Source organism: Chiloscyllium punctatum, chromosome 16, assembly GCF_047496795.1.
Source record: "Chiloscyllium punctatum isolate Juve2018m chromosome 16, sChiPun1.3, whole genome shotgun sequence".
Classification (NCBI taxonomy): domain Eukaryota; kingdom Metazoa; phylum Chordata; class Chondrichthyes; order Orectolobiformes; family Hemiscylliidae; genus Chiloscyllium; species Chiloscyllium punctatum.
In genome coordinates this window covers 41,139,474-41,156,054 of record NC_092754.1, presented here as the reverse complement: position 1 = coordinate 41,156,054, position 16,581 = coordinate 41,139,474, and the positions used below count along the sequence as shown (strand labels likewise).

At 42.3% G+C, this 16,581-nt stretch overlaps 1 protein-coding gene across 1 annotated transcript in view; it reads left to right on the top strand.

The window, feature by feature from the left end:
* LOC140487171 (proproteinase E-like) overlaps positions 1-16,581 on the top strand; it is a 147,519-nt gene that overhangs the window by 105,376 nt on the left and 25,562 nt on the right. Inside the window, exons 3-7 of the mRNA XM_072586808.1 lie at positions 762-816; positions 4,947-5,041; positions 5,126-5,223; positions 5,366-5,494; positions 10,374-10,510. Coding sequence (XP_072442909.1) covers positions 777-816; positions 4,947-5,041; positions 5,126-5,223; positions 5,366-5,494; positions 10,374-10,510 — 499 coding nt within the window. The 5' untranslated portion in view covers positions 762-776. The remainder of the gene's footprint in view (positions 1-761; positions 817-4,946; positions 5,042-5,125; positions 5,224-5,365; positions 5,495-10,373; positions 10,511-16,581) is intronic.

Below are 16,581 nucleotides of genomic sequence, written 5' to 3'. Positions count from 1 at the left end.
TTCTTTAAAATGGTGAAGTGTGTTCTTTTATTACCCCAAAGAGAGGCAGATGGGGCCTTTATTTTGTGATTCGGCCACAAGGGTCCAAGATTAGAGCGTTAATCTTTGTGCTCAAAACTCCACAGTGGCATGTTTTAAAATGTGTTCATGAGATGTGGACATTGCTGGCTGGATCAACATTTATTGCCTGTCCCTAGTTGCCCTTGAGAAGATGGTGGTGAGCTGCTTTTTTTTGAACCACTGCCATCCATGTGCTGTATTTGGATGCACAATGTTGTTAGAGAGGGAATTGCAGGATTTTGATGCAGCAATAGTGAAGGAATGATGATAGATTTCCAAGTCAGGATGAGGAGTATATTTGAATCTGTAACCTTAGAAGCACCCACCTGAGCTAAAGTGGCTATATTTTCTTCCCTGAAATAGGTTGAGATCTGCCTGTGCATCTATTCACATTCATGAGGTAGCAGGGCTTGCCAATCACCTGCCTGTAAATTTGAAATCAGGGTTTTGTGAGGTTAGTGCCAAAGTCTGGCTGTAAGGCACTACAGTAGTCCTGAAGAAGGGCTTATGCCCGAAACGTCGATTCGCCTGCTCCTTGGATGCTGCCTGACCTGCTGCGCTTTTCCAGCAACACATTTTCAGCTCTGATCTCCAGCATCTGCAGTCCTCACTTTCTCCTTTGAAGTTTTCAGCATGGTTAGGGAACCTGGTGGAGAAACAATGAACAATAATTGACCTACATGACTCTTTTGTTTCCACAGTTCGACTGAAGGAAAATGAGAGAAGTTCTTCTTACCTTTCTGCTTATAGCCAGCAGTAAGTCTGAGACTACGCTTTTCAATTTCTTCCTGCATTATATCTCGAAGATAAATGTTGGTAGGATATTAACATTGCATCTTGCTTCAGTTAGATGATACTTTCAAAGTGCTTATCATTGTTGTGGAATGGTTCAAACCTAAGTTAATGTTTTTGAGCCTGGACTCCAATTCCACCAAGGCAGCTTTACTTTAAAATCCATTTAGGGTGGCACGGTGGATCAGCCGTTAGCACTGCTGCCTCACAGCTCCAGGGACCCTGGTTCGATTCCAGCCTCGGGTGACTGTCTATGTGGAGTTTGCACGTTCTCCCTGTATCTGCATCAGTTTCCTCCGGCGCTCCAGTTTCCTCCCACAATCCAAAAATATGCAGATTAGGTGAATTGGCCATGCTAAATTGTCCATATTGTTAAGGGATGTGTAGGTTAGGTGCTTTAGTCAGGGGAAACGTAAAGTAATGGGGTAAAAAGATGTGTCTGGGTGGGATGCTGTTCAGAGGGTGGTGTGGACTTGTTGGGCCAAATGGCCTGTTTCCACACTGTAGGGATTCTATGATTAAATTTGGAATTGAATGCTGCAATGACAGGATATTAATTGTCATAAAAATCCACCTGGTTCACCATTGTCCTTTAGAGAAGGAAATCTGCTGTCCTTATGCAGCCTGGCCTACATGTAATTAAAGGCCCACATCCATGTGGTTGACTCTTAACTGCCCTCTGAAGTATGACCCATTGGGTTGTCTACACGTTTTACTCTGGAATACTGAGGCAACAAGCAAGGAGATGGGGGTAAAGAGAGGACTGAATACCTGAGGGTAGTAGGGAATGGGGGAGCAAGGTGCTAGGGACCTCACAAAGGGGATCCTCAACAAAAACAAAGTGCTTGTGGCTTTTGAGGTTAAGTGCAAAGGCTATAGGGATAATGGTTGCAATGGTGCCCTTGATACAGTGAAAAAGAAACAAAAACAGAAATTGCTAGAGAAACTCAGCAGGTTTGCCAGCATCTGTGGAGACAGAAAGCAGAGTCAATATTTAGGATAACGTTCTTCGGAACTGATAGTAGCCAAGCAAAGGTGGTAAGTCTGCTAGTGACAGGGAGGAATGGTGGACAAGGAGTGAGTGGTTGGGTGGAGACAGAGCCCAGAGTGAGAGAACGACAGTTAAACAGACAAAGAGATGGATAATAGTAAACCAGAGAGAAAGAAATGCTATTAATGGGGACCATAAATAGGTGAAACTGGGTTGGCTGTGCTGAAAGCAGCCCGTGTGATGACAGGGCCTGGGGTGTGTTGGTTTTGAGGAAAGAGCATGAAAGAAGATGTCAGGCCCTAAAATGATTGAACTCGATATTGAATCCTGAAGGCTGTAGAGTTGAGGTGCTGTTCTTCCAGCTTGTATGAGCTTCGCTCGATCACTGCAGCAAGCCTGAGACAGAGATGTTGGCATGGGAACAGGATGGTGAACTGGCAGGCAACTGGAAGCTCAGGGTCATTTTTGCAGAAAGCATGTGTGTGTTCTAAAGTTTGCACTACTTCTCTGCAGAGTAAAGGAGGTTATAGTGTGAACAGAGAGTACAGTAGACGAGAATGAGTGAAGTGCAGGTGAAGACATTCACCTAGAAAGTGTGTTTTGGGCCTTGGATAATGAAGAGGGAGGAAGGAAACGGTCTTCAGCATATAGCCCTCCTTTCCCCAGCTACTACCAGTTCTGAAGAATGGTCACTGGACCCAAACATTAACTTGGCTTTCTCTCCATAGACCTGCTGAGTTTCTCCAGCAATTTCAGGTTTTGTTAAGGATTTGCAGTATCCACAGTTGTGTATTACTGTGAAACAGAGTTGCCATGGTAATTGTTTGGGAGGGGTTGAGTGGAGGAGAAAGGAAGAAAAGCTTACATTTATAAAATACCTTTCTTATCTAGTGGAAGTGCTTTCCAGTCAATGAAGTGCTTTTGGAGTGTAGTCACTTTATAATGTAGAAAACACAATGGCCAAATGGTACACAAACAGCATTGAGATAATGAACAGGTAATTAGTTTTTGAGATGATGGACAAAGGATAATTATATTAGCCATTAAACTGGGGACACATTTTTGCATCTTTAAAAAGAGAATTTAATATTAAAGGGAGTAGGTATCATTTTCCATTGATAAAAGTACAAAGGACATGTTGGTCATCTGTTGCCAGGCAATGGATATCTCACTTTGACTGAAAAATAATTTGGGAAAAGAGAATGAAGACCATGAAGATGTCATAGTCCCTATGGCATAGAAAGAACTTGAAGAGTGTTCTGGATTTAAATTAAAAAGGCAGAGCTAACGCACATTGACCTTGGATGACTAGTTTGCCTTGTGCCAACAAATGGATCAGGAAGATAAAGACATGACTGAAATCCTGATGTAGGAAAGGGACATTTCATGTCTTCACATGCTGGAAGCAGTACAGGAATTGAAAGGATTCCCAGCTACATTCCAACTAATTGGTACAGCTGCCATCACCAGCAAACAGCTGCCTCCTGCCCCCATGTGTTTGCCCTCCATTGTTAAAAGCAACATCAATTGACCATGGCAGTTCAACAATCCGCTTGCCCAAGGTGCCAACTTAGGAGATCGGCAATGGCTCTGGGGAAGAGAGAACCACTCCCCCTCTCAATGCAGCAATGTCCGTTCTCCCATCCCAGTACTCTTGCCTGTGTCGCTGACGCAGCCAGCCCAGTCAGCTGGAATTCAATCTAAAACGAGGCCTTTTGGACTCCGAGCTGCTCAGTGTTGTCCATTGTGGCCAGGCTTCAGCCACTGGTGTGGCACTCCATTGAAGCCTCATAATAAGGAATGGAAAACAGGCACTAAATGAATCCAGGAACATAATTCACTTTATTTTCTTAGCTCAATGCAATCATTATTTGATGTATTAGAATTTGAGTGTACATTTGATGTATTTTGTCAATTGGGGAGATTAATTGTGAGGGGAGCTTATCAAATCTCCATCAGCAGCACTTCCCAAACCATCAAATTCTTTCATCTAGAACGACACTGGCAGCTGTTCCATGGGAACACCATTACCTGCACATTTCCCAGCAATCCACCTACCTTCCTGACTTTCTTTGTTGTTTTCTTTCCTGTCGCTGGATCAAGATCTTGGAATTCTATCTCTATGCACATTGTGGATCTACCTCAAGCACCATCACCTTCTCAAGAGCATCATGGGATGGGTCATAACCAACAACGTCCTGTCGTGAATAAAAAAAATCCCATGTGCAGTGCTGAGAAAATGCTCTATTATTGTCTTCTAGATGGGATGTTGAGTATACATTGTGTCTGCTCTTTGAAGCAGTGTTCAAGATCTTGAATGGAGGAATTCACCCCACTGATGTTGCCAGTGGTAGAGGATTTGAGCTATAGGGAGAGGCTGAACAGGCTGGGGCTGTTTTCCCTGGAGTGTCAGAGGTTGAGGGGTGACCTTATAGAGGTTTACAAAATCATGAAGGTCATGGATAGGATAAATAGACAAAGTCTTTTCCCTGGGGTCGGGGAGTCCAGAACTAGAGGGCATAGGCTTAAGGTGAGAGGGGAAAGATGTAAAAGAGACCGAAGGGGCAACTTTTTCACACAGAGGGTAGTATGTGTATGGAATGAGCTACCAGAGGAAGTGGTGGAAGCTGGTACAATTGCAACATTTAAAAGGCATCTGAATGGGTATATGAATAGGAAGGGTTTGGAGGGATATGGGTCGTGTTCTGGCAGGTGGCACTAGATTGGGTTGGGATATCTGGTCAACATGGATGGGTTGAACCAAAGGGTCTGTTTCCATGATGTACATTTCTAAGACTCTATGATGTGACTGATATCTGACTTTCAATTATCATTGAAACGTATTTTCCAGTCATTATCTTATTGTGATTAGTTCATTTATCTCACTGCCTTAACCAAATTGACTGCATTTGCTACAGTTTCTTTCACTGCAAGAGGCTTTGGGGCCATCTGGAGGATGTGGAAGTGCTACATAAATGCAAATCATTCTTTCCTCCTTAATATTACGTGCATCAACATGTTACCATTAGCCTCATGCTTAGAGCTCAGTGAGAATGGATGATGGCAATGTTTGGATCACTGACCATTGATTCTTTGTTTTCAGCCTCTGCTTTTGACTTCAGTTGCGGAGATCCTGTCTACAAACCTGATTTAAATGAGAACAGTAACAATGTAGTACCATTCAGCTGGCCGTGGCAGGTAAACGCAGACAGAGACGTGGTCAGTGCACAAAATACCACTGTATTATACTGCAAACATCATTGCACGTCTGTTATTTTCTAGGTTTCACTGCAAGCTAAAAGAGGAATATCATATTCCCATATGTGTGGAGGGGCCCTCATTGACCCAACGTGGATCTTGACTGCTGGGAAATGCATTAAGTGAGTAATGAGTGCTGGACTCAGATATTCTACATCCTTTAAATTAGTGTGCATACCCTTTCACAACAGTAGCAATAAATTACCCTCCTCTTGTCTGTATATTACCACGAGTAACAGTCATATCCTTTTCTTCTCTTTAAAGCGAAGGTATGAAGTATCGTGTTGTATTGGGGAAATATGACTTGACATTGACTGAAGGTTCAGAACAATACATTGAACCTGTCAAAATGATCTCTCATCCAATGTTTAATCCCAAATGTATCACCTGTGGGTAAGTCCCAGCATGCATTGAATTAAATGTCTACTTGGAGATTATGACTTGTTGTACAAATATTGAACATGTCCTTTAAACCAGAAACAGCATTTAGAAGTACCTGACCTCAAGTTTGCTTAACTTTTGATTTATCTGAAAATTCAGTTTGGTTACAATTGGAATATGGGCACAGACAGGTGAGATAGGAACAGAAAGGGAGCAGCTGGAGAGCTATGAGGATGTGCAGATCTTGGGACAGAAACGGTTTTATAATTAGCCAGAACCATTTAGTATTAGAACAGCACGAGCTGTTAAACGTGTATCCTATATTCCTGTTGTGAGCAGACTCCCTCTACTGGTACATGTATGTACAGTAGCCTCATTGGACAACAAATACATTGTAATTTTCAATACAGTACGGAGACTACAAGGGCAGGTGGGATGTTTACTTTAGATTGCAAGGATCTGGGTTTTGTTGAATTCTGCCAACTTCTAATGTTTTATTAATTTTCTAGCTTGTAAATTGATTTAACTTAGTATGATAGTCAGAAGACGAGTGAACAGTATATTTCCATGGCCTAAAACACCTTAGAACTTAGAATTTTCTCTGAGAGTCAGGAATCAGTTACTTGACTTTGAGCTCTACCCTCAGTCTAAAGCAATTAAACACTGTACAAGAATCTGTGATCAGACAAGCTTAATCTAACATGAGTTTAGAATCATAGAATTCCTACAGTGTGCAAACAGGCCATTCGGCCCAACAAGTCCATACCGATCCTCTGAAGAGCATCCCACCCAGACCCATTCCCCTACGTTTCCCCTGACTAATGCAACTAAACTACACATCCCTGAACACTGAGCAATTTAGCATGGCCAATTCACCCTAACCTACACATCTTTGGACTGTGGGAGGAAACCCACACATACATGGGGAGAATGTACAAACTCCACACAGACAGTCACCCAAGGCTGGAATTGAACCCAGGTCCCTGGCGCTGTGAGGCAGCAACTATCAATACAAAGGCATTGGCAAGGCAAGGCAGTACTGAAATAAATTGAAGATAGAGCTTCCTCCGCTAATAGCAGGCTAGGATAGAAAATCTGTTGAACTAGGGACCAAAACTTTATTTTCATAATCTCTTGGAAACTAACAGTCCTGAGAAAGCTAACTTTAAACTCTTAATGGAAAGGAGGAATCAATATATATCATTCAGAACCTTCCAGTCCATTTTGACCTTTGTTTCAAAAGCTTGAAACGACGGCCAGAATTTTCTGGTAGCAGGTCAGGAAGTTTGCAGCTTTCTTCTTGTAGGCTGGATGGTTGGCCATGCACAATTACACAGCAGCTCGTGAACTACATCCTCATGAACATGGAGTATAACATGCCACATGGCTTGGGGGACCCTACCATTGTCTTATGAGGTTAAAGGTTGAGACAGTATCTTTAAAAGGCATCTGGACAGGCATTTAAAGCCAGGAGCATCAACTGACTCGTCTCAGGAGCCTTCATAAACCATAATTGCTGTCATTTCTATCTCGACCTTTAAACTGGACCTCAGGAACTGGAAACCACCACTTTGCACTCTCCCTGAATGAACTTTGATCTTCTTCTCTCGAAAACCCTCAACCCACTGACTTTTTCCCTGACATGATATAGGTCACCTTGCTATAGGAAAGAGTGCAGAAGACATTTACAAGGAATATTGGCAGGAATCAAGGGACTGAGTTGTAGGGGGAGTTTGGACAAGCTAAGACTTCTTTCTTTAGAATGTAGGAGACTGAGGGGACACCTTATAGAAGTGTATAAGATCATGGGAGGCATAGAAAGGGTGAATGCACTCAGTCTTTTTCCCAGGATTGGGGAATCGAGGACTTCAGGGCATCAGTTTAAGGTTAGAGGGAAAGAATAAAAAGGGAACCTGAGAGGCAACTTTTTTATACAGAGGGCAGTATGCATATGGAATAAGCTGCCAGCAGAAGTGGTTGAGGTGGGTACATTAACAATATTTAAAAGGCATTTGGACAAATACATGGATAGGAAATGTTTAGAAGGATATGGGCCGTGCAGAGAAATTGGATTAGTGTGGATGGACATTTTGGTCGGCATGGGCCAGTTTGGGTCGAAGGGCCTGCCTCTGTGCTGTCAGACTCTCTGACTCTAACTGCTGCACAGTTCCATCCTATCTGTCACCTATTTTCGGTCATCCTTGACCTTTCATTTGTTACCCTTGACTCAGGACTTCACTTTTCACCTTTCCATAGAGCGCTTGATCTCCCGCAATCGTGCTTCACCTATTCTATCGGGCTTTGGCTTTCCTTCTACAGTCCAACTTCTGCTCTGTATGCTCCATTTGATCTAATAGGGCTGATACCTTTCTCCCTCCCTCAGTCAGTTGAGCCCCTTGGCTGTATGACTGCCATCTTCTTATCTCAATCATCATTACCTCCTCTCTAGTAGTTGAACAAGCTCTACGTACAATAACGTACTTGCTCCAAATCCACCAGGAAAACAACTTCACCTACCACACTCCCATGTTTACACAGTCATAAAATTGAAGGCACGTATTTCTCATTGACTGGTTACTTCATTGGAAAGGTAGAGTGAACTATGATCAGGTTACCTTTGGTCAGGATGCTCCATTTCCTCTGTTGGAGAGGAGATTGTATCCTACAGGATGTGTACGATGGCAAACAGTTTTCACCCTGTATGAGAAGAAAGGTGATCGATAGGATTACAACAACGACTGAGGCATCTCAATCCTCAGTGTCATTGCAAAGGCCTTTGGGTTACCCCTTCTGGGATAGCACACTGAAAATCAAGCCCCGCTATCCTTCGAGTATCACAAAAATGAAAGGTTTTTAAAATATGCAGAATTCCCCAATTTAGCTGTTCTTTTAGACATAGGTTAGCAGAAAGCATGGACAAGGATTCTGTACTTAATAAAAATTATCATTTATTACCATTAATTAGATTATAGTTATCAGTAACCAACTATGAATCATTGTTATATAACTATTAATTAAAATTCTAATCCTTTATAAACTACCACTTACTCATACACAGGAACATGTTTGTACACACATACTTGTACACTCACACACACACATGACACATACACACGCGTGCACACATACAATCACACACATATTATGGACAGTGGGAAAGACTGGCAAGACAGTTTAATAGTTCCTGTTTGCAGAGTTGCTGAGATATTCCCTACGCTGGTCAGCACACTCCTTCACAGTCTTCCTTCTCTGGATGTTTTCACTAGTTTACAGGAGGCATGGAATGACTGGTTCACACTTCTAAAAGTCTCTGACTTATTAGTTAGAAGTCACAGCTAAGGGAAACTTCAGATTTAAGTAGTTTTTACTGCAGAGAACAGAGAGAGCTCTGAGGCTGGTGAAGATCTGATGGCGTCTCCTTATCTTGCTCATAGCTCCATGCTGTGAGGGCAGGCTGGAGCTATTTGTCACCAATAACTAATCACTGATCCACACATCAAGCAACTATTGCCAACCAAGTCTTCATTTGCACACAATCTTTTGGCTCCAGCTCATCTGCAAACTACATTTCAACTACTGCTGGAACCAGCAGCTTCTCACTTCAGTCCATAATTAAAGATCCAGAAAAATAAGATGACATGGTCCTTACATTTGTCAGAGTCAGTCTAATGAGGATCTATCCACGGGCCCAACAAATAGGTAGCTCATTGTGACTTTGGAGCAGGCAGATCCACATATTATCTTCACCATACATTAGTTTCAAGGGAAGTGCAAACAGTAGCTAAGACCACTCTGGCTGGTTGATGTGAATGTTACAACAGAATCTAACACCAAAGATCCAAGAGGAAATTTGCTATCCTCCTAAGCTCTTTAGTCTCATATGGTCTTTTTATGATCAGGAGAACAATCAAAATACATTCATACAAAGAGAAGAGACTTGGACAAACAGAACCGGAGCTCCCTGGATTGTAAAAGAGTTTCAGGCTGTGATTTTTCAATTTTATTTAAAAATTCATGGCCTCTGTCTTTTGCACTATCCAGAGAGTTCTGGTTTTGTTTGTCCAGGCAGGCTTATTAGATGGCTTTCAGAGGTCAACTCCTTGCCAACACCCCTTCAGTCTTTTGAAAGACCCCCAGACTCGGAGGACACACCCATTAACCTAGTAGGCAGGTCATCCTGGTTTCCTAGGAAGCTAGCCAACTTCCTCACCCATTGGGGAGCTGGGTAATTGGGAAGGTGGTGGCCTGAGGCCAACATGTGACCATTCATTAATCACTCAAGAGCTTTAATTGGAGGTGGATTAAAAGGGTCACCCAGTGACCTCTTCATTCAGAACACAATTAGTGAGATGGCAAGAAGAGGGAGAGTATCTTACCAGAGGCAACTCGCTCAGTAATTTCCCCCTCTTTTGCCACTTACCTCACCATCTCTAGGGAGAGAAAAACCACACTCACAGTAAGATGAAGCCAAGAAAGAATAGATGACAGATGTCAGTTTGATAATACAAGTGAGAAACAGACTGAAAATAGAAAGTTCAGAGATGAAATAAAGAAGGAAATAAGAGAGTATGAGAAGATACTGGCAGCTAAGGTGGCATAGAATGTAGAAGTATTCTATAGGCAGAGAAATAGTGAAGGTGATGGTGTTCTGATAAACCTGCTGTCCTTGTCCCTCCAAGTGGTAAAGATTTATGCCTGGGGTAATGCTCAATAAAACCTTGCTTTGGGATTTTGTCTCGAGAGATATTCCATTTTAATAACTCTTGTCATTAGGTATCTAATCTTTGTACAGTGAATTATAATCTCGACGTTTATTGCCATATTCATTTTCAATAAAGATAGGACTTTAAACAATACTATTTGATGGTGAGCTGTACATTATTCTTTGTAGGTTTGATTTAGCTTTATTAAAGCTCTCCTGGCCCGTCGTTTTCACTGACAAAATTAGGCTAACCTGTCTCCCTGCAGCGGGGGAAGAACTACCAGACAATTACACATGCGTGGTCACTGGATGGGGAAAACTGAATGGTACAGTATGTAATTTTTCATTAGTTTTTTTAAAGCCCAATTTTTTTTTAATATAAGTAAAGTGTCTGCTTAGTGCTTCAGCCCAGACTGACTTGAGTCATGTCATTGACTGCATATGAGGGCATAGAGATGGTTTGAAACTTCAGAAATCTAAGGTACAGAGGGCTCTGGCTGATCTGGACATGAATCATATTATTATGCAGGTGTAGCAAGCACTTAGAAAGGCAAATGAAATGTTCTTCATTGCAAGGGGAATTGAATATCAAAGCAGGGATGGTTTGATCCAGTTTGGCAAGGAGCTAGTGAGAGCATAACTGGAGTACTGTACACAGTTTTGGTCTTGTCATTAGGCAGCGAATATAGTCACATTAGAAGTAGATCAGAGAACGTTCATTTAGCTGAATCTTGGGATGAACTGATTATATTTGGAGGAAATATTGGACAGGCTGGGCCATTGGACTTTTGAAGAATGGGAGATAATCTTATTGAGCCCTGAGGGGCTTGACAGGGCGAATGATGAGCTAGTGTTTCCCCTTAGGGGAGAGACTAGAGTTATGGGACACAGTTTAACACTTAAGATTAGCCTACATTTCCTACAGTGTGGAAACAGTCTATTTGGCCCAATAAGTCCACACCGACCCTCCAAAGAGTAACCCACCCAGACCCATTTCCCTCTACCTAATGTACCTAACATTATAGGCAATTTAGCATGGCCAATTCACCTAACCTGCACAGCTATGGATTGTGGGAGGAAACTAGAGCACCTGGAGGAAACCCATGTAGACACGGAGAGAATGTGCAAACTCCACACAGTTGCCCAGAGTGGGAATCAAACCCGGGTCCCTGGCACTGTGAGGCAGCGGTGCTAACCACTGAGCCACCATGCTGCCCCAAAGGGTTCCCATTTGAAAGAGGAGAGTTTTTTTTCAACTTTCGACTGTGCAAGTTTCTACTCTGGAGAGCATTGGAAGCTGGATCACTTTAAGGCTAAGTTAGATAGGTTAATGTTTGACAAGGAAGTGAAAGGATATCATGGGCCAACATGAAAGCAGGTCTGAGACCACAATCAGAACAACCCCAAGGCACTGACTGGCTCCTGCTTCCCATTTGTACGCTCTGGGATATTTAAGGATTTTCCCCATAGTTAATCTGATCACCTGTCAATTATTTTGATCATTGCTGGTGTTTGGGAAGCATGAGGACTCCACAATATTTCACTGTTCTGTGATTTATTGGGATAATACCTAAGTATTTTCCCCCGTTCCACCAACTTTGTACCTTTTTTTAAAATATATCATCCATGGGATGTTGACTTCACTGCAAAGACCAGCATTTTCTGCCCATCCCTAATTGCTCTGGTAAAGATGGTGATGAGTTTCCTTGAACCACTGCAGTTTATATGGTGTAGAGGCACCCAAAGTGCAGGTAGGTAGACCCATATTGTCCTTTGGAGGAAATACTAGGATTTTGACCCAGTGAGTGGCTTGGAGAGGAACTTACAGGTGATGGTTTTGCCATGTACCTGCTACCCCTGGCCTTCTGGATGGGAGTAGTTGTGGGTTTAGAAGGTGCTGCCTGAGCTTCTTTGGTGAGTTTCTGCAGTGCATCTTCTAGATTGTACACGCTCCTCCTGCTGTTCATCTTAGTGAAGGGAGTGGATGTTGAATATGATGCATGCGGTGCCAACCAATGGGGTTGGTTTGTCCTGGATGGTATTAAACTCACTGAGTGTTGTTGGAGTTGCATCCATCCAGGCAAGTGCAAAATATTCCATCACACTCCTGACTTGGGCCTTGTAAATGGTGGACAGGATTTGAGGAGTCAAGGGGTGAGTTACTCACTGTGGAATTGCCAGTCCCTGACCTACTCTTGTAGCCACTGTATGTGTATGTGGACCAGTTCTGCTTCAGGTCAGTAACCCCAGGATGTTGATTATGGTGGCTTCAGTTGTTTGTAACGCCATTGACCATGTGAATCACACTGGCACCCTGGGCCACAAAGGACACAAAAGCTGTGGGAAATCCAGGGGATCACATTGACTCAACATATCAGCTCAATGTGAGTGCAGAAGGAGCCCTGCTCCCCCCAGTGAGGACTCTTCGCAGATTCTTCTTCAAGGGGCAGGGTTTATGTTTCTGGGTCCAGTCTAATTTCTGACCCTTGATCAGTCATCTCCCACTTTACTGCAATGGGAACCAGTGCTGGAGAAGATGAAAGGCATCTATAGTTACCACATAGTCAACAAAAACCTTCAATCAGTTCAAGAACAGCAGAAGAAAAGGCTCTGCTAAATTTTAATTTTCCTCCTGCAAACCTTGCCAGTAAAAATGTTGGAAATAGGATGGGACATTTGCATCTGGGTCTCATCTGACATTTTTAAATGCCTGCTGTGTCTTCCTAACTAGGTAAAATAATTCGGCCTCTAATCGAAGCAACACGTCCTCTAAATTCAACCTTGCTAGCTGTTATCTTTCTTTTAAATTTCAGCTTCAGCAGCTACTTGTGATATAGATTCCCTGTTTCAATAAACCTCTGTGAAGCAAGGAGTAATCATAACAGGGCAGGCACCAGAACGAGCTACATGCAGGGTCAAACACTTCTCTGCTGCAAAAAAGTGTGACCTATCGAGGGACTAATTAAGTTTTTATAAAACTTAATTAGGTCACTCCTGAACTTCTAACGCTCCAGTGAACAAAAAATCCCAGCCTATATCTCAAACCTTCCCAGTAAAATCCTGGTAAATCTTTTCTGAACCCTCTCCAGTTTAATAATATCCTTCCTATAACTGGGTGACTAGAACTGCACACAGTATTCCAGAAGAGGCCTCACCAATGTCCTGTACAACCTCACCATGACATCCCAACTCCTATACTCAAAGGTCTGACCAATGAAGGCAACATACTAAATGCCTTCTTAATCATGTCGATTTCGCTGCTCGTTGGATGCTGCCTGAACTGCTGTGCTCTTCCAGCACCACTAATCCAGTATTTGCTTTCCAGCATCTGCAGTCATTGTTTTTACCTTCTTAATCACCCTGTCTACCTGTGATACAAATTCCAAAGAATTATGTACCTGAACCCATGGATCTCTCTTGGGAAATGTTGTCTTACCATTAATTGTATAAGTCCTGTCCTTGTCTGTATTATCAAAATGCAACACCTCACATTTATCTAAATTAAACTCCATCTGCCACTCCTCAGCCCATTGACCTGTTGGAGACTCTCCAGGGTCTGGTTCAGAGATTGCTGCAGCTTACTTACAAGTCATTGATAAACCAGGATTCAGTAACTTGTTCTACAGGACAATGCCCTCTGAAGGAAGATGAACCTCCTGACATCTAAAATAGCGAGACCCTTCTGGACTAATACATGAAAGGTCTCTCACAACCATTGTCAGTCCTGTTCCATATTAACATTTTGCACTTCGTTCGTATCAAATACGAAACAATACCTTTACCCAGATTGAATACTATTTGCCATTTGCCAGAAATCAACTCATTTCCCAACATTTCCCTATTTAGTTAGAAATAAATTACTCTCCTGCACAGTCCTAAAACCATGCGCATATTATTGTAACATCCAAAAGGCTATGGACCATTCCTCCATTCCCTACCTCCTGCTTCTTTTTGAAGATGGTCAAAAGCAATGCTCCCAATCTCTATAGAACACCACTAGCAACTGGCACCCAGGCAAATTCATAGCTTCTGGTAGTGGGATCACATCGGATATTCACTCATTGTGACAGCTCACTGCTGATTCTGCAAGGTTCTGACTTTTTTGTTATTAAACATTTTTTCTGAAAATTAGAGTAGTCAATATTTGTTCAGAAAACCTCATCTGCAAACCTGTGATCCTCAAATTATTTCCGAGGGGTTAGTAATTCAGAAGATGCGTGGAGCTTTCTTGCAATTGAAGAAAATGTAGTATGAGTAAGCTCTTAAAGACACAGGGACGAGCTCTACACAGCACAACCCCCTTATCTTTAATCTGGTGGACATTAGCAGCAATGCAATCTATAACAAGGCCTTTTATACTGTGGCTATTAAATAATATCTTGCTGTTTTCTTATCTACAACACAACTAATAATTTAGCTTCGAACACAGGAATGGAAGTTGTTGCAAATTACTCATGTGACACCACTGTCATATCTTGTGAATCCATGTTTATTTGTCTGAGGCTGTGTTCAATAACTCTCTCCAAGTGTGTAATACTCTAACTTCAAACAGAACTAGTTTGTGGCTTGTGTTGCCATGAGGTTTGTGCTTATGATTCTATTCTGTACATACTCTGTCCTCAACTCTGCTGGTAATTTGTGGTCTATTATTATTCTCTCTTGCATACAGTGATGCTTCATCATTCCTGATGAAGGGCTTTTGCCCAAAACGTCGATTTTTCCTGCTCCTCGGATGCTGCCTGATCTGTTGTGCTTTTCCAGCACCACACTCTCAACTCTAATCTCTTGCATCTGTCGTCCGCACTTTAGCCAAACAGTGATGCTGCCTGACTCTAGAATAAATAAAAATGCTTATAGTTCTGTTATTGTACATAATCCTGTTCTCCCTCCAGCTCTCAGACCATTCCATTCCTTCTTCTGTCTCTTGTACGTGACTGCTGTCACATCATGAGAACCATCAGCATCTCATTACCATGGCCATTGTATTACACCAATGCAATTGCCTACTTTTTCTTCATTAATCTCTCAGTAAGTTCTCTAACTTTAGTAAAGTAGTCACCTTTAAATTTTTTTGTTGATCATAATCCTTTAATCCCTGGAAGTACTTTTGTCTGAGTCTAACTTATCCTTGCAGCTGGCCATTTTGACTGCTAATTGCCCTTTCCTTTACGTATGGCATAATGTTTGCAAAATCATCGTGGTGTGGTCAGAATGATTGAACTGGCCAAGAATGGGCTAGGGTTTATTTTCTTTACTCCTTCAAAGGATGTAGGAGTCAGTGGCAAGGCCAACATTTGTTGCCCATTCCTAATTGCCCTTAAACTGAGAGGCTCACTGGGTCATATCGGATGACGGTTCAGATTCCTCCATCGTTAAAAGAGTTTGGTGAAAACAAATTGAGTTATAGCACCATCTAGAGGTTTAATGATAGCACTGGTCCCTTTTAGTTAATGGACGTGGATTTAAGTCTTAATTCCAAGAATAAAATTTAGATAAAAACTGTTTGCTCAGTCATAGAGTCATACAGCATGGAAACAGACTCTGCAGTCCAACCAGTCCATGCCAATCACAATCCCAAACTAAACTAGTCCCACCAGCCTGCACCTGGCCTGTATCCTTCCAAACATTTCTTGTTCATGTACCTAAATATCTTTTAAATGTTGTAACTGTATCTACTAACACCACTTCCTCTGGTGTTTATTCCACACATGAACCTCTATGTTTAAAAAAAGCCCCTCCTAATTTAAATCTTTCTCTTCTCACCTTAAAAATATGCACTCCAGTCTTGAAATCCCCCTCTCAAAGGATAAGACCCCTGTCATTCACCTTATTTATACCCCTTTTATAGACTTCTATGGGAATCAATTTAGCTCAGTTGGCTGGATTGTTGGTTTACAGAGCAGTGTGGGTTCAATTCCCATCACTGGTTTGAGATTACCATGAAGGACTTTCCTTCTCAACCTCTTCCCTTGCCTGGGGGCTGGTTGCCCTCAGATGAAATCACCACCAGTTGCTTCTCTCTACTGAGAGAGCAGAGACTATGGTGACACAGCAACAAAACATCGATGATGTCACCCCTCAACCTCCTATGTAACAGCAAAAATAGTACCAACCTCTTCTTATAACTCCAACCTCCATTCCTGGCAAAACCCCGGTAAATCTTTTCTTCACCCCTCTCCAGCCTAATAATATCCTTCCTGTAACAGGGAGACCAGAACTGAACACAGTGTTCCAGAAGCGGCCTCATCAAAATCCTGTACAGCCTCAATATGATGTCCCAACTCCTACCCTCAAAGGTCTGAGCAATGAAGGCAAGTGTGCTAAATGCCTTCTTAACCACCCTGTCTGCATGTGACTCAAACCTTTTGCGATGCAGAGTGAAGCCAACAGTGTGGTT